Source organism: Eurypyga helias, unplaced genomic scaffold (assembly GCF_000690775.1).
Source record: "Eurypyga helias isolate BGI_N326 unplaced genomic scaffold, ASM69077v1 scaffold13333, whole genome shotgun sequence".
In the NCBI taxonomy this organism is placed as follows: domain Eukaryota; kingdom Metazoa; phylum Chordata; class Aves; order Eurypygiformes; family Eurypygidae; genus Eurypyga; species Eurypyga helias.
In genome coordinates this window covers 48,535-73,922 of record NW_010243204.1, presented here as the reverse complement: position 1 = coordinate 73,922, position 25,388 = coordinate 48,535, and the positions used below count along the sequence as shown (strand labels likewise).

The window sequence follows — 25,388 nt, the reverse complement described above, 5'->3', positions numbered from 1 at the left end:
CCAACAGAACAGTGTTGACCCAGCTAAGCACTGCCTAAATACTTCTCCCTGCAGGAAATGCCAATATATACGTTTCTAAATGACGAAGCATTTTCCAGGCAAAGTGCAACTAGTAAACAAAACCCAATGCAGCTGCTGTAAGATTTCTAAACAACTGTTCTGTCGTTCATATGCACTCAGATACAGCCCACCTGAGACCCTGCCTTACTCAGATCCATTTAAGGCACACAATATAGTGCAAACAGATGTTAATTTATTTTCATCTCCATGCTCAAAGCATGTCGAAGCCCAACTCACTGCATGTCACCCTGTATGTTAAATGAACACGGAGGACACATTCGACATGCTTGCCAAATCACCTGAAACAGTTCCAATCTTGAGACACCTTTTATGTTTCTTTAATAGAGTACAGCATGATTCCCATCCAACTTATGCCAAAAACATATAATTATCTCAAAATATTGAGCACAGCAGCAGTCTTTCTCCTCATCTACCCCAAACAAACCAAAATGCTGCTGAGAGAAGGCTTCATTGTTTTTGTAATGTGGTGAGGGAAGAGTGGGGAAGACTTTTTTTTTTTCTTTTTCCCTTACTACAAAAATTATTTGAATAATTTTGATAGAATATTCCAAAATGATTCACCATCTGTCAGAGTCTAGAAGAAAATTTTTTATCCAAAAGGTCAATATCAATAAAATTCTCAAAACATTTAGAATGGAATCACTCAAAACCTAACACATCCGGAAAGATACACTTCTGCTGTACAATGCTGTATTAAGGTGGTGTAAAGCAGAACCTACTTTTTAAAACAATATTGATGAACAGTGCTTGAAAAAAAAAAACCCAAATAGATATAACTTTCAAATACACAACACAGCAAAATGCATTTCAAAAAGCATAAATTGTTGGTGAATTGGCCTGCCTCATCAGTGCTGAGGTATTAAAAAAAGTCCAAACAACAGCATAAACTAGGAGGTTTCCAGAATAAGCAACCAAGTGTATGGCTTTTGGATAATTAAAAATAATTATTTCTTTATTAAATGAAAATATGTAAATTAGTTTGTATTTAATATCTGTAGTTTCCAAACCTTTATGTTAGAAAAGTATAACCAAAATAAAAATTATGATATCTTTCCAAGCAGCACAGAGCCCCTGACCTTCTGACAGATACAGCAACTTGACAGAGTACAACCCAGTCTCTGTTAAATACGGGAACTGATTTTTACCTCCTAACTGGCTTGCTTACCTCTACACCACAGCGTATGATGAGACTTTTACTACAGACTGCAATATGTAATTCTGAAATGCTACTTTCTTTCAAGTACCACACACCATTTTTTAACCTTAAACAGAATCTGGGATGGGAGTGAAAAATTCACTTACAGACTTAGAATGCTTTCTTTGATAAAGACAAAGCACTCTAAGACATTCTTTTCACAGGGCTTACCTTGCCCTCTGAGAATTAGCTTGACTTGATGTGGAGATCTCATCAGCACCTGGCAAAGCACCACTGGCATCATCTCTCTTGAAACCTTCATTTCTTCTCACTAGGAAACCAGAAGACAAATTAATACCTGACCAGGCAACAAAGCACACAGAGTAATCCCATCTAAAAAATCAAGGACTTATCAGTCATATGAGATTACTTAGAAGGAATCAGATTCATGTGCTCTGAACAGTGGCATTACAGCATTAGACAAAGTAGCATTATGAAGCTGATTTCAGTTTTCAAAGCTATCTTATAGTTTCCCCAACAAAGATAGCTGCACTACACGAGTCCTTTGAAGAAGAATACTAAGGAAGGCCTACAAGACACAATAAAAAACCCACAAACAACTGCATGGACAACTTTCCAAGGCGAGACACGTATCTGTCAACCATGAGCTGAGGTACATACATGGCAGAGACATACAAAACCACCCCAGAACAGAAACAGAGCAGCTAGGTAAAGTAATTATGCATCCAGTTCACAAGAAAGGAATTAAGAAAACAGTATATATGTTGTAGAACTCTTGTGTTTGTTTGTCCCTGGAATCTGGTACGTGAAGGGAGCCTGCAAGGAAGCTGGGGGAGGGGGGACAGACATGACGAGTTTTCACAAGGGCCTGTAGTCATAGGACAAGGGATAATGGGTTTAAATTGGAAGTGGGGAGGTTTAGATTAGGTATCAGGAAGAAGTTCTTCACGGAGAGGGTGGTGAAGCACTGGAACAGGTTGCCCAGAGAAGCTGTGGATATCTCATCCCTGACTGTCTTCAAGGCCACTGAATGAGGCTTTGAGCAACCTGGTCTAGTGGAAGGTGTCCCTGCCCATGGCAGGGGGGTTGGAACTAGATGGTCTTTAAGGTGCCTGTAACCCAAACCATTCCAAAATAAAATGTTTTACAAAAAAAAAAAAAAAAAAGTTCTGTGGGTTGGTTTGTGGGGGGTGTGTGGGTGGTTTTTTTTTTTCTTTTGACAACATACTAACCAGCTATTCTGTTTGTAATAGTTATCTCCTTTGTTGGTACATCTTCCTGGTAGCAGCACCTGAGATGTTACACTTAGAGCTTGAATTTGCCAACTACTTAACCTTCTGCTCTTACTGTACCCTCAAGAAACTGACCTAGCAGGAGAACAAATCACAGTCATGTTGATTCAGAAATAGTTTTTACAGTCATTGCACTGAGTCCAGCAACACTACTAGTAGTAGCCAGAACGCAGCACACTCTTGCCTGTCCAAACTTAGGAGTTGTTGACTTTGGACTGAACATATAAACAGCCCGTTCTAAAAGGCAAGAAAACAAAGGAAGCCTTGCTACTTGTTCCTGCTTCTGGCTCGGAGAGTAGGAGGATAGACAAAGACAAGGAAGACTGAGAGAACGGCAAGTACAGGGAGGCCGGGCTGGCATTTTGTGCTTAGAGAATATATACGGTACAGCTATACTCTAGCTTCCTAACTATTGCTTGCTTTCCTCATTTTCATCAAATGGTTTGTCTCCACCACTTGAGTCTGTGAAGCTGTTTCATCAACTGTGGTCTCCTCTTGACAGCTCCAAGCCATCTTCTTCCATGCTATTTACTGTGGAAAGAAAACCTTTCCTGCCATATATCAGCAAACAACACTTTGTACCATCTCCTGCTTTTCCAAGCCATTGATTTCAAGGAACTTAAATTTATCATACAAACAGCCTATACTACCTTTGCATTACACTGAAATCCTTGACACCATTTAACCCCCACAGTAAAACCCACTGATATAAAAATTAAAAGCTTCTGCAATTTACTGCCACTGTACACTAACAGCAACTTGATAATTTTTGTGTCACTGAAAACAGCATGCTAATTAAAACAAGTACTCCACTAAAAAGTTTATAATTTCCAGCTTTTCCTAACAAGTTCCCTTCCAGAGTGCTAAATATCAAACTTAATTTCTGAACAGACTGCAAGTTACGCTGAACTGTACACAGTGTTGTAATGATCTTACAACTTTGTATTAGTGGTAATTATCAAGCCTCCTAGTAAAGACACTTCATACTTTTGGGGTCTATATTTCACACTGAACTTTTTTCTTTACTTTGTTTGTTTGTGGGTTATTTGGTTAGTTGGTTTCAGACTTTTTGGTGGGTTTTTCTGTGTGTGTGTGTTTTTTTGTTTTATAACACAGGTCTTACCTTGTCTGAAATCTGGTTCTGAAGAAATAACAGATGGACTTTCACTTGAAGTACTATAAACATCACTGTGGTAAGATTTGTACCTTCTCAAAGGCTCTGAAAGTTTAAATCAGGGTATCAGTGTATGAGAGCAACAGTTATGATAAAAAAAAGTTAAAAAAAAAAAATCAAACCCATATTAACATTTGAAACTTCTTAAAATCTTTTCAAAACGTATTGAAACGCCCATCTGTGGCATGGAATCTGAGAGCAAACACTGAGCAGATGCTGTGTGGTCCCATTCTGTTCCCACAGCCTGAGGGTTCAGGGGTCTGCATGGCATCTCTTGGCTATTCTAAGAGACCCCAGACTTCTCTCCCGTCTTCACTTCAAGTTAAAAATAATATTAAAAAGAACAAAATCCAAGACCAACTCCAATCTTTCCTGAAAAGAAAACTGATGAAAATTTCTGGTGCACACCTCTTGCGTGTGGAAAGCAACCACCAGGACTCAGTGCCTGGTGCATTCACGATGAAAAAGGAAAAATATCCAGAGACAAACTAGGAACTGGAAAATTCTAATTCATCCAGCTCATCTTTGACATCCACAAAACAGGATTAACCACCAGTTAATAAGGCCCTCTAGGATATTTAATTAAATGCAACAGCTAAATCTGTGTGATGAGAAATCAGTACAGCAGTCTCAAGTCCTACTCTCAGTGGATTCTTCAAACATTCTGGAGCAAGGACTCCAGGGAAGGGGTAAGTACTTGACACTTGCAACAATCTTCCAAAACTTTCCTATGCACAAGCCAACAAACCACCACATATGTGCATAAAAGCAGAAAACAGTAAGAGTCCCCACATTTTGGGATTACCAATGTTTCACTAAGTGAGAGAAAATTTCAGGTGTCTTCACATGCAGAAGATTGTCTCTGGTCCAACTAGAGTTTATAACACGTTTTGAAAACAAAAGTGATGATCTAAACACATGTAACTGCTGTGAAGTCACGTGCAATCACTACAGCAAACAACATAAAATGTGAGAATACAAAACAGGGAATACATGAGCAGATGGGCCTGGATGCTGCAAAAAGGAAGTTGGAGGTTCCAACTTCCCACATCCAGAAAACAACAGCTGGTGAAAAATCCTGTGAGAACAATAAACCTGTGGCATAACCTGTATGAGGTCAGAGGACAAGTTAAACACATGGTCAACAGTACTACTTATTCCTTCACACAGAAGCAGCAAAAACTCCAACAAGAAAAAAAGCATGAGAAGACATAAGATAATGCAGTAGACCAAGACTAGTTCATGTTAATTTTCGACTCCTGTTTCCAAAACCCTCCTCCTTAAAGCCAGCATTTCCCCAAGTTCTACCAGCTCACTTGGGTTGTGTAGTTCCCCACTATCCCACCAAATACAAGATTCTTGAAGAAAACTGGGAAAACAAAGGTCATCAACCGACCCATGAAACCAGCTGCTCTCACCAGCCTATCCCATCACACAGTTCAGCAGCATAAAACCCCATTAATCCTAAGGACATTTCACCTTACTCCCAGAAATGAGCAACACTGCTCACACATTTGCAAACCAACCCACAGCAAGATGAAGAGAATTCACTGAGGTGGAGTGTGAGGGATTGGGGTTGCTTCAGTCTTTCACAATAACTACTTTCAGCATTCTGAATTTTACAACAAAGAAATCTACCACCGATCTAGCAATTACTTGCCTAACAAGGGAAATAAAACCCAAATTCTGTGGGTAGCGTTTAGAGATGTATTTTTAAAGTGTTCCCAGCCCTTTGAGTGAGGCATCAATCCAAACATGATACTGAAGCTGCAGGGCCAAAAGGTTTAACTGAAAACAGATTCCTTCTTTTCCAGTAGTTTTATTAACTGTAGGTTTTTCAAGTCGGCTAAACTGACTTTGAAGCAAGAGGATGGAAAGGGAACAATAAAGTATAACATGAGATTTTTAAACAGATTTTTTTTTTCCACCTAGTCAGCAGCCTCGGCTTCCTGAACCACGCACAGACTGTGGCTCCTCCCTGCTTCTTCAGGACACAAAAGTTTGCTTTCTCCCTGAGCAAGCTCATACAACTTAGCCCAGTAACACAGGCAAAGGTGGTATTCTTGTCTTCTGGAGGCATTTCACATGGGGCAGCACCAATGACTATCTGCCTGTTCGGACAGGGGGACAAAAGTTTCACGGCAATTACGAAGTTACAGCCTGAAATTCAGGTTAAATCTTCTAGATTGTTCTTCACTTGGCTCAGTTTAGGGAAAATATATTCAGATGTGGAACTGTTAGCTGCTGCGCCATCTTTTCTTTGGCAACCACCTTCCAGTTCTTTGTTGGTATATAAATCTCTATGTATACCCCCTATATATCCCCCAGCATGGCAGTTCCTCTTAACCAAACTTAATCTTTCCTGGGGCATGGAGAGGATATGCACTGCAGACCTGCAAGCATTCAATTAAATTGTAAATATTGAGACTACTGTATCTTTAATGCTTGCAAAAATTACCCAATTTATGCTGTCTCCTCTCCTCAATTCTAACATATCACAGTAGGATTTAACTTCAGAGAAGGCACTTGAATCATGTCCAAGCCAAACTTCTAATTAAGAACTGGCTTACAGAGGTCACAAAGCCCCAGTTCTGGGATCAAGTTAAAATTAAGCTTTTACAATAGTTTCAAAAATGAGGACAAACTTCTAGCCCTGCTGGCTGGGGAGGAACTGAAAGATGTTGTCATGGTTTAATCACAACCAGCAATTAAGTACCACACAGCTGCTTTCTCACCTCCCCCCACCCCCCCTTGCCTCCAGTGGAGGAGGAGAATGGGAGGAAATAATAGTAACAATATTACTAGTAATATGTAATGAAAATACTAGTACTAAGTAATTAAAACAATGGAAAATAAAACAAACAACACAATTGCTCACTACCCAGCAACCGGTACCTGGCCAGGTCCTGAGTAGAGAGAGTCAGAGCCAGAGAACCCGAGAAATTGCACCAGAATCCGAGCAAGTCCCAGAGCCCAAGAGCGATCGCATCAGAGTCCGAGTGAGCCCCATGAGCAACAGCATGAACGAGAAAGCCAACTGACCCACCAACTAACAAACTACAACGGCTCCCAGCCAATTCATGGCTTACATACCAAGCATGATGTTCGATAGAATGAAATACCCCTTTGGTCAACTTGGGTTAGCTGTCTGCACTGTGTTATAGTCCATCCCCCCCTGCCCTGCTGCTTGTAGCGAAGAAGTTGGGAACACAGGCGCAGCACCAGAAACCAGAAGTCGTCCTTGAATTGGTACAAACACTCATTAGCAACAACCGAGAACACCAGTGTTATCAGTACTCTTCTCAGTGCGAATCCAAAACACAGCCTCACACAAATCCAAAACATAGCCTCATCCCAGCTATCGTGAAGAAAATCAACTCTGTCCCAACTAAAGCCAGCACAGTTCAATATCAATAAAAGCTAAAAACAACAATAAAACAACTTATCGGCCATATTTACCCTTTTCTCTGGGATTTTTGAATAGCCTTGGTTTGTTGGTTTGGGTTTTTTTGTTTCTTTGGTTGTTTTTTTTAAATTATTTTTGATGACTGAAGGGAGACTTCAGAGTTGATTTAATTTAGAAGTGTCAAGCCCATTATAGCAAAGATTATTCTATCCATTACCCTCCATAGCATTTCAGTAGTTAGTCTCTTACTAGAACACTTCAAGCCATTTTGTACCTTAGTAGAAAACAAACCTGAGTTTAAGCATGTTTTAAGAGTCCATAACTAAAATTAATAAATAAACCTACTAATAATATAGGTTAACATGCAGTAGCACCACGATGTGGAGATGAATAAAACATTACAACATCAAGAATCCGTGTTCTGGACGCTCAGTGCTGCAGTGGTGCTTTCTCAAACTCCCTCCCAAAGCCAGCAGAGCACAACCGCACCGGCACCCACCGCAGCACACAATAACCAAGCACACTATTAAAGCAAGGCAAGCCACTCAAGCCCAGACAAGCAATTTACAGAAAGCCTCATCGCAGCCAACTTCAACAGAAATCAGAGAACCACATTTAGCTAGGAATTTCATTATCCTGAACACATGACTCTCATTAGATACACAGGTTTTCAAGCACACATTATTACAGAAGTATTACTGGCTGTACAAAGAAGGAAAGGGCAGAGAGGATGGCAGAGTTAAACAGGCGGTTTCGGGACAGGGAGGGACCTCTTGTTCACTCTTGGTGGTTTATTGGTGGGTGTCTATTATGTAAGCATGCTACCATAATGCCATTTAAAACACATTAACTGTCCTTTAGGAGGTGCTGGGACTTGTTTCTTTCACAAGAGTTTAATCAATAGGTTACAGTCACATTTACTCTTCCTTTTCCTCTTTTCATCTAAGAAAACCTGAATTATCTTATGCAACACAGCATAGCTTTAGCAGGAAAATGTAGAGATCCAGAATAATCCCTGGGAAGGATTCATATCCAACAAGTGAAACAAATCCATTCAGCCTTCCAGGGGAGCATGCTCATTTTAACTCGAGATTTCCACCATCCATATTCTACATCAACAAGCTGCATTGTGCATGCAGCCCAAGTCACCAGCCACCCCAGTGCTCCCCGGAGAGCCTAACGGCCACATGATACATAGAGTCTAGGGCGATCTGAGTGACAGGAAGAAACAGAGCCTGGTAAAACTGCAGAAAACACACATCTCTAGGGCTAAGATGGAAAGGAAAACAGCAGGATTAAAAGTAAGTCCAGAGTCTGGTAAGAACTCAGTGTCTTGTACTTGGAAAGACACCCTTTTCTGTAGCTGGATCATGCCATCTTGGATAAGGTATGCAAATGGACACAGACTGAAACTGTGGCCCATAAAGATGCTTGTTTGTTTTAATTTAAATGTTTTATCCAACTGACCATGTAATGTGTTGACTAAAAATTGGTAACTCCAGACTCTGTGAGCTGCTGAAAGCTCGATAAAGCAGACGCCACTTTGCTGTGCAATTATGGAATTCTAAGAGCTGGTTTACTACCTTATGGTAATCTATGTAATTTAGAACAAAATAACAGTGGCTGAGTACTTGGACTTTACAGAAATCCCACAAACATTTCTTTCTTTCTTTTCCCCTGAAAAGCCAACTTCTGTTGTCTCAATAAAATTAACAACTGAAAGTTTTCTATCTATCTCAGTCCATTATCCTGCCCTTCAGCTTCATTAATATTGTTTCTGAACATTGTTCTAACTGAAACTTATCCATACCGGACATACCAACCACATGAGAACCCACTTCACCACCACTGAATTTAAATCATACTGCAGCACAATGATTGTAAGACGTGTAAACTGAGCCTTAATTTGCTTTCACATGCAAACAGATGCATATTGTGGATGACTCGCATTTCCTCTGCTTAGCCTACACACAACTGAGTACATACAATGCAGGAGAAAAAGAAAGTATGCACATTTCATTGAATTTACAGACCTAAGTTTGTAAAGCAGGTATTCCTCTTCTGCCCTAAATCCAATCTCCCATTTAATCCACTTCTACAGAAGCTCGCAAATTCAAATCTCTGGTGCTTCATTTGCTGGGATAAACTTATTACCAACAGCTCTCTGATTACCTGCAGAAATTTTCTCTTATTCAAAAAAGCAGCTTCAAGCTAAGAGAGCTTTTAACATCCAGACATTTAGAGTATCCCTAACCATAACTCCCCACCTAAACACATGCAATTGTAACATGGAAGTTTTCTAATTGGAGTCCAGATAAGTCTTCAGGGTAGCTAATGAAAACATTATTTTGTGAGATAAAGACACAGAAGACTTGGTAGGCAGAGATCCATCTCTAGAAACAGACTGTTAACTGCCTCCTCTTGCTGACTGTGTGAAGCAGAGAGCTAAGGGGACAAAAAAGGCTCAAAACCAAAACCACCCAGAGGAAAAAAAAAAAAAGGAATATTTAATCATCTGGATTTTCAGTTGGAAAAAATCAAAGATAAAGAGAGGAATAAACATAACTTGAGGCTCTGGGATTCACATGGTTTCCAACTGCAAAAACACTTAATAAAGACTTGAGAATATTCCCAAACCACCCCCATTCCCCCACCCCCGGATTCAGCATTCCAAAGCTTCAGGACTATCGGCTTTTTTGGTATCCTCCCCTCTTTTTCCCGTCTGCTATTTAACCCACAGCCAGCTACATTACTGCTCTCCAGACTGGTTTTGTGCTCCTGTATGGCACCAGGACGTAGGCAATCTTTATGCCTTGCTCCCTTGTGCATCTCATTTACAACATCAGCATAAGCAGAACTGCGTATAAAGAAGGAGGATGCACATTCACTCGAGTAACACAAACCAATTCCCTGTGAATTAGGCACTCAATAGGGGGGGGGGAGCTGCCTAAGGCAACTGAAACGGAGAGATGCATACAAGGCTACTGTCCCACAACCTTGTGCCTTACTCTCATGCCACTTGAAGGCAGGACCAAGATACAAAAACTGAAGCGTGTTTATGCTTCATAACGCTGAGAAGATTCAATCAGTTTTGTGGGTGAGAAGGCAAGGAAAACTAGGAGCAAGGGAGAACGGATGACACTATCATGCTCTTGAGGGGCAGTGCAGGCTTGCAGAACGTAAAAGGTAAAACATTATTTTCTCTCTGAAACGGGACGCTATCAGTCAGTGCCAAGTAACATTTTCCACATTTCAAAAAGCCAACAAATAAGATCTGCTTGGGTCTAATACCCAGCAAATGCACAACTCTGAACAATTCTGCCTAAGCTCACAAAACCTACATAACTAAAACAAGAATGAAAAGTAACTGCGGAGATACCAAACTTGCTCTTCCAACCCTTGGCAAGATTTACACATTTTTTTTGGAGTCTGTTTTTAGTGTTCAGAATTGGTTACACCCTAAGTTAAGTAGCAGTCTCTCCCTTCTCCTTCTCCTCATCACAATAATCTTTAGTATACAAGTAATAAACAACCTCAACCCCGGGACTGTACAGCAGAATAACATACAAGACAGCAAGTTCACGAGCAAGGCACTTGCAATGACAATTCTTTGGAAGGCTCGTGAGGCTAAATCTGAGATGTTCCAACTGTAGATTATAGCGTAGCGTAGATGGTCTGCAGCTCACTACAAACTACTCTATTACAGCAGAGCTGTAATTAAAGCTCTGTCAGCCTTTCCACTATAAACTCTACTTTTCATGAGTTTATAATTTGGATCATAAAAACCTGTTCTGAGTGAAAGCTTGGCATGCCAGAGTCTGTGCATGAGAACATTTTCTTTTTCCAAGACACTCAGCTCCTTAATTTTTTATGAATGACAAAAATGTTTGCCAGCTTCACCCAAAATAGAAGTTAAAGAAGAACTAAGCCTCATGTCACTTATGTTCTTCTGTAGTTTGAGAAGGGAAGTCTGATCTGTCCAAGTTGAACCCGCAGAGAGCCCAATGCCACTTCACAACACGAAAACTGAAAAACCAAAGTAAGCTCAAAGCCGAGGCTGACTACAATTTAAACAGACTTAACTGTAACCCAGACTCAACCAAATTGAAAATATCCCCAAACCTAGCAAAGAGAAGGCAGATTGTGTCCCCTCTACAAAACCCAACCACTAACAGAACCCTTATTCCTGGCTACACAAGCTTTCAAAAAAAACTTATTCTCTGTCTTTGTTTTTCCTTCTGATGCCTCTCCTCTGAGGTCATCCTGTGTCCCACGAAGGTAAAGAGTAGTAGTTGCCATCATTTTCTGTGGACTTCTTCCCATTCCACTTCTAGTTGTTGCCCACCTATCTGCTACGCGACCACTGGCTGTAGGCAGTGAGATACCCAAGTGCTGGGTATCAAGTGCTGACCAAGAAACTGCTGCTGCTCCCTTTATCAAGAAAGGTGATAGATTTTTCCACAGCTTTCCATGCAGTTGCTCATCTCTCTCAGCTAAGCCACATTTATGTCAGAAGAGCAATTCCACGCACGTGTGATAATACCTGACATTTGGAGACATCTGTCGACCCACCAAGTACTGGAAAATTACATACAATATTCATGTACAAAAAACCTACAGACTGTATTTTTCACTTCTTTGACAGAAAACTAGGTATAGACTCTTTTCATGAAGGATCTTAAGGGACTCATCCGTTGTAAACAAGATATGAGACAAGAAACATTAAAACATACGGAACAAAAAAAGTAAAGGGAAAGACAACTTAATAGACTAACAGACCTTATGTATTAAGGATTTTGTGATTCTGCTCGTTAAAGCGAAAGAGAGTACTTTCAGTCAGGCTTCTCAAGCCCTATAAGACACAATAGCAACTAAGTCCCATGTGAAAAAGTATTCTCCATCCATCTCATTAAAATATTCCTTTCAACTGGCTCTCATTAAAAATCACATTCACACATAGGTTCTGACCTAAAACATTTCTTTAGGTAGTTAAGTGACAAAAAACCAACAACCCAGAGAGCCTAAAAAAAAAAAACCCAGCAGAGCACACACACTCCCAACTTCAGGAGTGAAACATACCTCCTTCCTCTGTTGAAAGCAGAAAACTCAGACAAGAAGAACATTGCAACCCAGCTACCTTTTGGAAAGGTATCTTCATTTTTTTCTGGCAAGCAATGATTGAATTCACAGGATGGGCAGTGAGTCATTAGCTATTACCTCAATCTTCCCCACAAAGATTTGTCACTCAGCTCCTGTAACTATTAAGTTCCAGTTCCAAGTTTACTTTGACTGCACTTTCACCCATTCCCTTCACAAATCGAGTAGTTTCACACATCTGAATGATCTCAGTTTGCAAGGCATGGGCACATTACGTTTTCTGCTGTCTTCCAAACCGTTTCAATGAGAATGATAAACTCTTGTTCATCAACGGGTTTGACCGAGCTTTTGGTTTTGCTGTTGTGTAACACAAACCTGCACTCCTGAACAACAAGGCTACTGAGCTTTCCCAACGCAGGGTGTGGCCTCCCCTTAAACTTTGTCAGCTGCCTATCTCCAAAGATCTGAGCTGACTCACACACTTGAGATGGTCCCCTTCGATTTCAGACTCTAAACCAAAAACCAACCAACCTTCCCTGTACCTCATCAATCATCCTGTAGATAATGACAGATGGTGAACTTCTATTAAGCTAAACAATGGTATCTCCACAGTACTACTTCCACCTATGTTCATTCCCTTACATTACAATGTAACCCTCATTGGAAGATGCTAACTTGATAGAACAAAAAATTCTAGCTGTCTTGTCCACAAAACTGGGTTTGGCTGGGATAGAGTTAATTTTCACAAGAAGCTAGGAGGAGGCTGACCCAAACTGGCCAAGCCAATATTTGATACCTTATGAGGTCAGGCACAAGACATAGCTGGGGGAGGTGGATGGAAGCAGGATCTTGGCTCAGGTGGGGCTGGGCATTGCGTATCTTTGTATATTCTTTAATTAGTATTGTTGTTATTTCTTCTCTCCCTGTGTTGTCCTGTTAAATTGTCCCTGTATCAACCCACGGGTTTTGCCTTTTTCTTCTTATTCTCCTCCCCATTCTGCCAAGCAGCTACATGGCACTTAGATCTACCTGGGCCTAAACCATAACTTGTGCAGAAATCACAGTAGCTTTTTAAGCTGCATATACCATTTCAGTAACACTCCTTTATGGAGTACAAGGCTCACATGCATAGGAGAGAAAGAATTGGCTTTCCATGTTAACTGCAATATCCTGCATCTCCTGAGATGGTTGCATGGGTCATGAACAGAAATTCAACCCTGATAAAAGGCCTTATAATTTCTCCTTATTAAGGAGGTGTTTACAACTCAGTACAAGAAAAGAATGTGAAAGTTGGGGGTTATCAGTGTTTGGGGTTTCTTTGTTTGGTGATGTCCCCTCCAATTATTTTTGTCACACAACAGTCAGGCAGCCATGAGTTTTGAGCCACATGAATTTTGAATGTACCTGAATAAATGACTGAGCTAGCTTTGAACATATAACTATAAATTCCTTAGATGACAACGTTATGCCTTCTGGCCCATCACAGGCAGGATACGACTCTGCTCACAGTTTCTAGCCAGGTGTCCCAAACTTAAAACCCCTGAAAATCACATCACATTTTCAAAGTAAACAAATTATGCATTTCCTCTTATAGGGTTCTCCATAATGACCATTTTGTAAGTTTCCACAGAACTAAATACAAATACTTTTCTTTTTCCCCATGAGTTCTTTTAATTAACAGAACTTGTCAAGTACTCCCACTGAGGTAAAGATCTTCAGAGTCTAAAAACTTTTCACATCGAAGGGCTTAACTGCATCATCTAGAGTTAAACAGTGCAAAACCTGGGATACTGGGAGATGAAACTCTGCCTTTCCTCTAAGGTACAAATCCATCTGTAATAGCTGGAGATGAGGATTTTTCTTCAAAGAAAATTACCTGACAGTTGGTTGCTACCTTTTTTTTTTTCTTCTTTTTCTAATTTTAATTTAATTTACTTGACACTGGCTAACTTAGATCAACTATTTTCACGAGCTAAGCAATCTAGAAAGCCACATTTATCTTCATTGGCAACAGATGTTCTAATGCTTTCACTGTACCTAAAAAAAGACGACAAAGTGAAGATCTCAGCAGTTTTGAGAGCACCTACAAAAGAACTCAGATTTATCACAGAAAAATCTTTGTTTAATGACTAATGCTCAAAAAATTGAAAAGTTTCACTGACCTTCTACATTCATAGCTTCTCTCAGAAGCTGCAACTTCTTCTGTCTCTCTCTTATCCTGTCAAAGGCACTTGATATTGCTGCAGAAGTTGATGTCTCGGGCACGTGCCGTGTTTGGTCCAGTTTCTGTGGTCCAAAGACATCCAGTGCTATGCTCCCATCAGAGTATCTTGCTTCCTTGCTTCTGGTAGCAGTAGAAGTCCGTACTGTAAATGTTTCACACTGATGGCTGTGCCTGTGAGAGCCTCCAACATGGTCCCTCTCAGCTGCCTTCTCAGTTGTGCAAAGCAAATCTGTGGAGGAAGCCCATACTTTCCGCTTGGGAGTGACGTCTGTATGAAAGTAACCTTTTTTTTCAAGCTCCCTGGTTTTACACCTATGAGGACAGAAAACATCTTCCTGTCCCAAGTTGTAATCTGCGGAAATGCCCTGGAAAAATTCTTCCTCGCCTTGCGTTCCTCTAATGGACAGGAATCCCATAGACTTGCTAAGTCCTTTGTTAAGCATGGTCTGTTGAGAGAAGTGAGCTTTGTGTCCATCAGGTGCATCAGCCACCAATGTTTTTCCTGGAATAAGGAGATATTTCATACATGTAATTCTGTATCTAATACATAAAACCACAACACAAGTTATTTACTGTAAAGTGTATACCAAGCACATTTTTGTCCTTGATTTTGCCATACAAAACATTGAGACAGCTACTTAAAGGGCTGCCTCAGGCAACAAAGACAAAACACCACTACTTCATATCTGATAGGCATTTTATTTCTTTATTTTCTGAAGTGCTCAAGAAAAGATTATAGCCTACTATAATTCAGCATTAACGTTTAAAAAAATACTATCACATACATGGTGAAAGTTGTTTTCTCATTAGTTTTATTTTTAAAATAGTCTGTATTATCACCAAGAGCACTGTTTAATGATCACTCAGTCAGCCATAATGATCAATTTAATCAGCCATTCCTCTCATACCCGAAGACGCCAACTACAATTTTTAATGACAAGTGCAGGTTTGTCTGGACAGGTTTACAGATACCCTGCAGTAGTGTTGGCGGCAAGAGAAGAATGACTGCATAGTTCGGAATTTTAGAAATCCTGGATCTACCTTTAATGACTCTTTTTGGTGACGACAGTCTTTCCAGATACAGAACATAACAAAAGCAACTAAGATCAAAGTGATTCTATGAGCCTGTACACCTCATGTTTCATTAATAAATGGATCAGCCAATACTAATGAACACTCCCTCACCATGAAACTATTCCAGAACAAAAGAAACTGTCAGAGATGGAATAATGTGAATGAAATATGTGCTCTCTGAAGTATATTACATCATGGTCACCAAGAAGTTATACATGATCATGTATGACTTGTGCATAAAATTTTCTCAAAATATTAGCTCAAATTTACAAATGTAATTACAAACATCGATAAGTATAATCAAATTTCCTCATATTAACAGATGACCTACAAGTTTACCTTTCATGTTCTCAATTCTTTCACTCTGATCTTAGGAAGACTTATAAACATTATAAGAGTAACATCTTAGAAAAAAACTAATATTGAAGACTACCCAACTGCTACTTACTTTCTGTTAGCAACCTAAAATTATTTAGTGCTTCTGCATTATTAAAGTTGTGAAAACCCAAAGTCTACTGTAGACATCACACAGAGTAATCTACTCTTAAATCCAACTGACCAAGTATATTGCAAAAACCATTATGAAGATGAAGCCTAACCTTTCCAACCTGCAGCACAGATTATACACAGTTCCCACGTGTTCCAGCCAAGAGAATAAAACAAAAGCCTTTGCCAATGAGAATTAACTAATTTTCTGAAAGGATCTGACACATCACTGCATATTTTACAAATATGGTTTCAATCCTAAACTCAAGTAAACATGATTATCTTTGTGGTCAGGTAAATCATATGTTATTACCTTATTCTCAGACTATACATGCCCCATAAGGTTGGTGAATTACATACAATAATCAAGACACAAAAAAGGCTTTTAAAATAGCCATATACTGTGAAGTTCCCACTATCTGCCTAAAGCAGGGCATGATGTCCATTCTGCAAACACATACTTCACATTCACATACATACACACCAAGGACAGACATTCCTAAACAGTATTTTAACTCAGTCATTTGGGAGAGAGACAAAAACCAAAATACTGCAGTATTTAAGGTGGTCACCAAAAAAAGCAAATCTAAAGGAGCTCTGAGAATCCTCCTCACTAATGAGAGTTCCAAGACAATTTTAAGTAGCAAAAAACAAAACAACCTCGCTACACTGTTTTCACATTCTTTAAATGTAAAAAAACCCAGTCAAACCCCACCTCTTCAGCACTGAAAGTTTTTACATGCACAAGACGTTAGTGAACAAAACAATGGCAAGCAAAGCAGAAAGAACCAAGAAAAACAGATAGTTGCAACTGCAATACACTATTGGGGCTGTAAATTCAGGTTTACTTGGTACATCATCCATCATGACTCAGAACTACATTCCTGGTTCAAAAGATCATTTAGGACTCTGCACACTGAAGCATTCCTGTTTCAGGACCACATCCAGTGAAGGAAGCCTCAACATACCCACTGGTACTTAGAGTATCTTCCCCGTAACACAACTGGAGACACAAATCAGTTGAATGCTGGTGAGAACAGCAGTGACAGCCCCACTGCCAGTGAACAAGAGTGCTAGAGGGGAAGGAGCATCCTCCTCCTCAAAGCAGTAGTTTCCATGGATTTGTTGCATTCAGATTTAACAGAAGCTGCTTCCAGTTCATGCAGAGGCTCAGAAGACAAAAGCTCCTTGTCTCAGCATGCAAGAGATGCTTTCTATGCCCCAAGTCATCAACCCACCTGGGGCCTCCTCCTGAAGAAAAGTGCATGCCACAAATGCTATCTCATCAGCAGTGACTGGGAAAGTACTCATCACTACAGCTTTACTACTCATGCAGCTAACTGCGTGATGGGACCGGAGATGAGCTGTCCCATCAGGATGTAGTACAAGAGGCACTCTGCTTCCACACTGCTCTTCCACTCTGCTGGGTGGAGATGTCTACAGGTCTTTAACTCATACCCACGTTGACTTTTGCAGCCAACATGAGTTTTTAAGATAGTACCGAAAGGAATCTACAGTTTGCTTTACTCTTGAGACTGTAAAATTCTCCTGAACATCTTTCCTCTTTCCTTTATTATTTTCCCCATTCCCACTTCTGCTTTTCACCAGTCTTGGCACTTCTTTGCAAAACCTATCCCTCAACATAATGTCACTTCAACAAGCTCTTCCCTGAACTGGTTCACAGTGTCAACATGAGCTGTTTAAGAATCATCCTCAGAGAAAGATAAAGACCAAGGGGCACAGTGTGCAAAGTCTGCTCAAGCTGGACATCCTAAGAAGGCAAACCAAACAAAGCAGTGATAAAGGACTTTCAGATCCATACTTTGTACCAGCCAAGAATGCCTGCTGCTCTTGGCACCAGAAGGCAGAGGACAACGATCAAGGACAAGACTTTTAGGTCCAGAAGCAACTCAATTGCAGATACCAGTGAAAAAAATGGATTAGGCAATCAGCAATCAGTCCAGGCCAATTCTTCTATTTTCAGTAACTTGCATCTGTCCTCATACCTCCTTACTTTTTAAAAGACCTATTACAGACTTTCTGTAAGTCACAAAATCAATTGTTAAGGAATTTCTACTTTTTTTTTTCCATGGACTTCCTTAACACACTACCTCAGCATTCCTTAGATAAGGGTCTTAAACAACTGCAGTAAGTCTTTTCCAGCACAAGGCTCCTATGTTTAGCTCTCAGCTAACAGTACACCTCCAGCATAGAGCAGACTGGAATCATATGTCCTTCTTTAACATAAAAATTTTCAGTTGAATGACATAAAAAGTCCAAATTCATTAAGCCAATAGGTAGTTTATCCATCAACTTACCTCCTTCTCCAGCTTTTTCTGATGATGTGAGTGGGAAAACGAAGGGAATAACTACCAATAAAAATTTATATATGAAGAATAAAGATCCAACTAACGATCAAAAGGAAACTGACTGCGTAATGGAACTTTTACATCTTTAAATTATAATGGATATAAAGACTCATGTTATGACCTTCCTTTAAAAAATGGCTTGTATTTGTAATAGAAATTCTGGAGTCCTATCCAAAGTATCTTGGATCCACTAAAGACATGAAGTATCTCACCTGAGACCACACAGAGCAACTCCATGCTTCAGTTACCCAAGAATATAACAGAACAGAGAAGCACTTTCCTACTTGTCAGTGATGGTGACAGGACAAGCTATTAGCAATTAAGATATAACAGCATGTAAGTAACTTAAAAAAGCATGCTTTCCCCTTCCTCAATTACTTGTCTGCTGAACTAAACTCTTCATGCTCCTCTGAATAGTATCTGGGTTCTTGATTTCACATATTGCCCTTGGGTATTTATCCTCTACTTGATGTTACATTAGTGCAATTATTTATAATTACTGTAAATAATTCAAATGCAATTATAGTAATTGCATGATTCTAAAGTATAATATATAGTGAGGGAATAAATACAATAAAAATAGCAATTAATCACCAGGAGTTCACAATGAAATTCCTTGTGGTGCTAAAACGAAAATCTCATTTTCCACAAACCTTTAACTAGTATATAACATTTGCTAAATGACCATGGATTCACTTCTTTCTTCCTTTGGGGTCTTCAGCTATAAAAACAACTACACCCTCTCAGACACACGTGTCATTCACAAACCATCTTTCACTCACACTAACAGTAATCTGGTTCACTTTCCTCTGAGCAAGAGAGTTGTTATTTGGTCCTAACTAAATTCAGTCTGTCTGCAATTATTTGTGTACCAGCTTGCTCATATGGGCAATTAACCAAATGTTAAGTGCAAACATGGTCAGTGTCATCACATACTGTATCTGTTTTTACTGAGTAAACTGAGCTCAAGTTCCTTTAAAGTCTTTCTGACTGTCCCCTTAGTTTGTTTCCACAAAACAGGATACCTTTTCCAGTTCCATTTCAGCATAGCTTACGGATATATACATACACACACACACACACACACGGCAGGGAGGAAGAGACAGGGCTGGGAGAGACAAAGAGAGATTGTCCACATGTGCATAAAAGCACACACCGTCACTGCCGAACTCGAAGGCCTGAAAAGAGGAAATAGTTTTACAGGAGTTTAAATAACATCTCCCACGCCATCTCTGGGTAGAACACAGGACAACAGAAAAATCCTTATCCCAAGACAATGCGGTTAGTTTCTCAACTGTGAGTGGGTAGCCGATGGAGGAGTTGGGTTTGCAACCCCCCTGGGGAAGGCTAAGAGCCAAACAGAAGAAAACAGAGCCAGTTGAGGCCTGTGGGTTGACTGCTAGGAATGGCACCTCCGCCCTTCTTTTTTAAACTGTTGAGAAAATCCAAGTTTCAGACAGAAGTACTCTTAAAACAATGTGTTCTTTGTGAAAGAATAAATGAGCTGGACAGAAGGACTGTTGAAAGCACTGTACGTAATGGCCAAGCGATAAATCCTGTAGAACAATTTGAATTCTGCTTTGGACGGACATGGCTCCTCTGTCAAAACACAAATAACCCCAGACACTAGACAAAACAGTGGTAGTGAGCCTTGCCAAGCAGTGCTTCGTAAATGGAATGTTTTACCTCTTCCCTTCCTCAGCACCTCTGCAGAAGAGACAACTGCACCATTGCTCTTCCCCAGTCATGTTAATATCCCAAGTTTTTTGAGGTACATTTCTCAACCCAGGTAGGTGAAAGGGCCACACAGCTATTCCCTTTCTGGATTACTGTGTACCCCAGAAGTTTTTCAGGGACACAGATGCTTTTCTGCAGGGAAGCAGCACTGGACATCTCTGGTTTGGTTTCCCCACTGATCTTTGTGTCCATTCTTGCTTTGTTTTCAGGTTTGTCCTCGGCACCACTGTGACAGCAGTTCCAATGCTGCCTGGCTGGAAGCTCAGTAAAGCAGTAGCAACTATACAAGACTTAAAATAACTCCACCAACACCAATGACCAGTTCTGCTGGATGCAAACAGAAACACTTCTTGGAAGAAAACAGGCATGTCTTCTGGAGTGGGAAAGAAATATTAAAAGAAAAAGCCAGAAACCATCAACCCAAGAAATCCTCATCTGGCTCCCATTTGGTTTTGCTGAACTCTGGAAGTTATTCTCCACCTACGCAGTTCTTTTGTTCTAGTACTGAGCAGACGGGGAAAAAAAAAAAGATTGTATTTCCAGATGAGAGGTTTTTAAGTCAATGGAATTAAGTTTGTGCTGTAGTTTTTGATAAGTTTTTTTTTGAAAAGGAGTGAGCTGTTTCAGTTCATGCATGAAGGTCACTGCTCTAAACCATTTCTTTATAGACTAAAAGCTCCATTTTCATACAGATCAAGAAGTACAACATAACCCACAATCCATTTCAGTGGATCAAAAGTGAAAGGGTACATTTTCTTTTGTCTGAGAGTTTTTGCTGAGCAGCTACAGTAGTAAATCCAGGGAACAGGGAATAGTAACCAGATGCTAGAATTTCTTGTTAAAATTAAAAGCAACTTCACTTAGCCTTAGTGTCTTTTATTCGGTGTACAACACCTATTATTTTTGCTGCACCTAATACAATGTACAGTCTAATTAAACAGGGAGTTCATCAACATCTAAAATTTTGATCCAATTTCCAATTATTTCCTGCTACGTACAGTTAAGGTGAACCTTAACGATATTTACATTAATTTCAAGCCTTTATTCATGTGGCATACACTCTTTTGGCAGAGATAAAGGTCAGAACTTTGCATGATATAACTGCAGTACTGTAACATACAAGGTTAACTCAAGACAGTCTACCACAGTCTGCACAAAATCAGAGACCCTCGTTGTAGGAAAGTGGAGCCAAGACATCTGCTAGCTAAATCTCTTTAAAAGATGAAATAACTCTGCAAAGGTCTGAGCTTGGTGTTCCCAGATCATCAATGTAAGTTTGGAATTTGTAAATAAACACACAAGATGCAGTTTTCAATTACTAGAGGGCTGGAAAGCAGGCTGCCAGACATCTACAAGTTCACAGAGATTTCAACTGGGCTTTAAATAGACTATGAGCCTTTTTGGAGGAGGAGTGCCATAGTTAGTGGCAAAGAGTAACATGGTGAATTAAAACTTGTTTTATGTTTGAAGGAGTTGGACAGTTACTTATTGTTTTTTCACACCACAACAATTTTATCAAGCAACTTCCACAAATAATTATTGAAGTATGGACTCTTGAGGTCTAAGAGTTTTGAGTACGAAACTTAAGTAACACTCATTGGTTCAGATGACTCACACCAGGTTTTACCACTTCTATTTCTGCTGGCTATGTCAGTGCCTAAACATTGTGTTCTGAGTAAGACTTGACTAAAAGCAAACATTCCGTAATGTCAATTTAGAATAAATTACTCCTGTAGTCAGCCCTGCCATCAAGCTCATTCACCAAGATGGCCACAGAAAATGAGTCATGAAAGCAGAAAAAAAAATTAATTGGGGAGAACACAAACATAAGGCTATTTATTAATTTAAAAATTATCGTCAAGACAAAAATGGAAGTGAATAGCTGAACATTTCAAACTTTGGTGCGTAAGGAGAGCAAAATATCTGATTTAAACACATTAAGTGAAAAAATACTTCAAAACTTTTGTCCTAAGCCAACAATAAAGCTCTGGCAATTGTAATTTTGGATGACCATGGTATGGAAAACTAGTCTTAAGATTAACGACTTTCAAAGACTTAAAGCAAAAATCATAGCATTTTTCAAAGACTGCAAATATCTAAGGTTGGCTGCTGTCCAACTGGGAGCACATCTCTGGCTGAACTACCTCTATATTCACAAGTTTAGTTGATAAATCATGCTGTCTTAAGATAGTAACGTTCTGATACTCTCATGTTCATAATAAATGCCTCAGCTCCACGCTGCTTTTTTCTTTATGTGACAGCTATTCTGTTCACTGAAAGTTCTCTAAGGTTTTCACAATGACTCAACAGAACTTCACCTCAGCATCGGACAAGTTTTCTGTCTTCTACAGAAAAGACTTCTACTCACCATATTTACTTCCTTAAATACGCTGATAAAATGACCGGTAGAATTAGGCATGTCTTTATGCGTGCCCCTCCTAATTACTTCACTGCTAAACTGGGCCAAAAATGTCTTTTCAGAGCAAGTCAAACCCCAACATTTAGATATAAGTTATGTCAATCAACTTCTAACTTATTAGAAAGACAGTTCACTCAGAATCACATCCAGTCTGGTCGCTTTGCAATAGACCTAAAAGGTGCATATTTCAACTACACACAGCAGCAGAACAGTACACTGTCAAGAGGTAAAAAGGAGTCTCTGCTGTTCCGAGATGGGTTTTAATTTTTTTTTTTTTTCTTTCTTCTTTTCCTTTTACCTTTGCTATTTTTCTTAAACTCTCATCTGGGCTTCTCCTTGTGGCTCCTCAATCTAGGAGATCATCATCAGTAGAATCAGTACTACATTCCACAGTTCCCTTTTCCAGAAATCTAAGAGCTGTGCCCCAAGGGCAGCTGATCTGTGATGTTACTGACAGGATTTGCTCCGGCAAACCTGCATTCCATTACAGAAAAAGAAATAACCAAGCACTAAATTTCCCTGAAACAACTGCGAGCTGTCTGTCATTAGTATCAGACACCCATTTCACCGAGTCCTCGCTAACTTTCAAAAACGTAACTCAGTATACATGCCACACGGAACTGAAAACAGTTAGAGCTGGTTTGGTGGGAGGTTATGTTTTGTGTTTTACTTGTACTCTATATTCCCTGAGGTCTCGGGGAAGTGGAGATCAAGGAATGTGTCTAAGATGGAAATACAGAGAAGTAAGATGGTGCTATTAAGACATACCAGGAAATGGGACTGATAACTGAAGTAGAATTGGGCAAGGTTTTGGGGAAGTCAAGGGGGTCATAAACCCTCAAGGGAAAAGGAGAAAAATAACAGGAGTGCCACAGGTAATGAATGTGATACAGAGAAACTGTAACAGGTTGAGTGGAAGCAGGACAGGCAGAACATAAAAAAAATAAATTGAAGTCAATCATTCCTTTATCTTCTTTACTGAAAATAAAGACTAAAATAACAGAAAACACAAGAAAGATTTTCTATGCCTAGGGATAGGGAAAGGAAAGACACATAACACCAAAATATCATAAAACCCACATGGTAATTGAAAAACGTTTTTGCTGGTTGGCAGTTCATCTTGACAAAAATAGGAAAATTCAAGTATTCAAGAGCACCTCATTACTAACTTATATTTGGGATGAGGCTTGGAGAGATGCAGACAAAGTAACATTTGCACTGGAACAGTGATGCACATTCATTCCCTGCAATACCACACATCATCTGTAACGCTCTATGCATGTGCTTTCAATCAACTTTACAAGAAACGGAGGTTAGAGGATGAGGACTATTCAGCCAACTTTATAGTCTGGGGTTATCAAATTCACTCATTCCACAAATACTATTTGAGTAAAGATTATGTTGAATTAGATCTCCAGAAAAAGTGGTGTTCCCTTAAAAAAAAAAAAAGAAACCTTTCAAAAAGTGATTTTGACTGAGGTCATTTAAAACCCTGTATTGAATTTACTGGTTGATAGCAGCTGAGCCAAGCAGACTCCTCAGTCTCAGAGGACCCTTAACTCTGGTTGTTCTTCCCTGACCCAGAAACTTCACATGTGCACACACTGCAGGGAACCTGTTCTGCTTGACACCCTGGAAATCCTAGGCAGAGCCAGAAGGCAAGTGAGCACACAGCAGTGAGACAAAAATTCAGTCCTTCCACAGCCCTTCGGAGATTCAGATGCTGCATCCTAACTGAATTTTTTGGTAATTAAAATAAAACCCAACACCTCTCAACCATGTCAGCAGCAAAATTATACAAACTAAATGATTAAAAAAAAGCAAGGATAAGGGGAAAGAATATTCTAGCCATGAAATCTGTTTCAAGTCAGAGGATACAGTAGAAAAACAACAATTAGATTATTAGTCTATATGCTTTAAATTAAAAACATAGTCTTCAGAGAAAGTTTCAGACATCACAGTACTGAGCCAAAAAGTCAGAAATATGATACTGGCTGGACTACTACATCAGTCTCCAAAATTGAGCAGAACCTAAACCAAAAGCTTTTTTGTTAAGATATGCTTAAGACTTTGGGGACAAACATGACTTGTAGGGAAGAAATCTGCTAAATAGCTTAAACAAATGAACAAAAACACTCCCTTCAAACCACACAAACATCTAAAAAAGTAAGTTAAGGATTTTCTAGTAAGATGAAAAAAGCAAGCCAGCAAAAGTTGTATTAGTGAAAATGAAACAAGAAACAACAATACAAGAATAATCAGGGTTGCTAATGCAGTGAGAACAGAGTTTAAAGACAACCTTGCTATGTCTCCAAAATTTGACCAATATACTGACCACTATAAAAACACACAGTTTATGATGATCACTAAATAAAACGCAAAACAGATGATGGAAAGAGGGTGTGGAAATGACAAAGCTTGAAGTAGTAGCTGGAAAAAAAGGGGAAGGAATATGGAATAGGTTAGTACTGGCAAAAAGAACAAAGCTGTGTAAAGCACAAGTACAGGCTGGGCAGAGAATGGATAGAGAGGAGCCCTGAGGAGAAGGACTTGGGGGTACTGGTGGTTGAAAAGCTGGACATGAGCTGTCAGAGTGCACTGGTAGTCCAGAAACCAATCAGATCCTGGGCTGTATCCAGAGGAGTGTGGCCAGAAGGCTGAGGGAGGGGATTCTCCCGCTCTACTCTGCTCTTGTGAGACCCTACCTGCAGTTCTGCATTCAGCTCTGGAACCCACACTGGAAGGGTATCAACTGACTGGAGTGACTCCAGAGGATGCCAAGAAGACGATTAGAGAGCTGCAGCACTCCTCCTATGGGGACAGGCTGAGAGAATTGGGCTTGTTCAGCTTGGGGAAGAGAAGGCTCCGGGGGG

The 25,388-nt window shown here is 39.8% G+C and overlaps 1 protein-coding gene across 1 annotated transcript in view; it reads right to left on the bottom strand.

The window, feature by feature from the left end:
• Positions 1-1,447: 1,447 nt before the first annotated feature.
• LOC104507893 (tyrosine-protein phosphatase non-receptor type 13-like) overlaps positions 1,448-25,388 on the bottom strand; it is a gene marked incomplete at its 3' end in the record, with an annotated part of 46,050 nt that continues 22,109 nt past the window's right edge. The window contains exons 7-9 of the mRNA XM_010149325.1: positions 14,369-14,932; positions 3,653-3,748; positions 1,448-1,547 (exon numbers count right to left, since the gene is read on the bottom strand). Coding sequence (XP_010147627.1) covers positions 1,448-1,547; positions 3,653-3,748; positions 14,369-14,932 — 760 coding nt within the window. The remainder of the gene's footprint in view (positions 1,548-3,652; positions 3,749-14,368; positions 14,933-25,388) is intronic.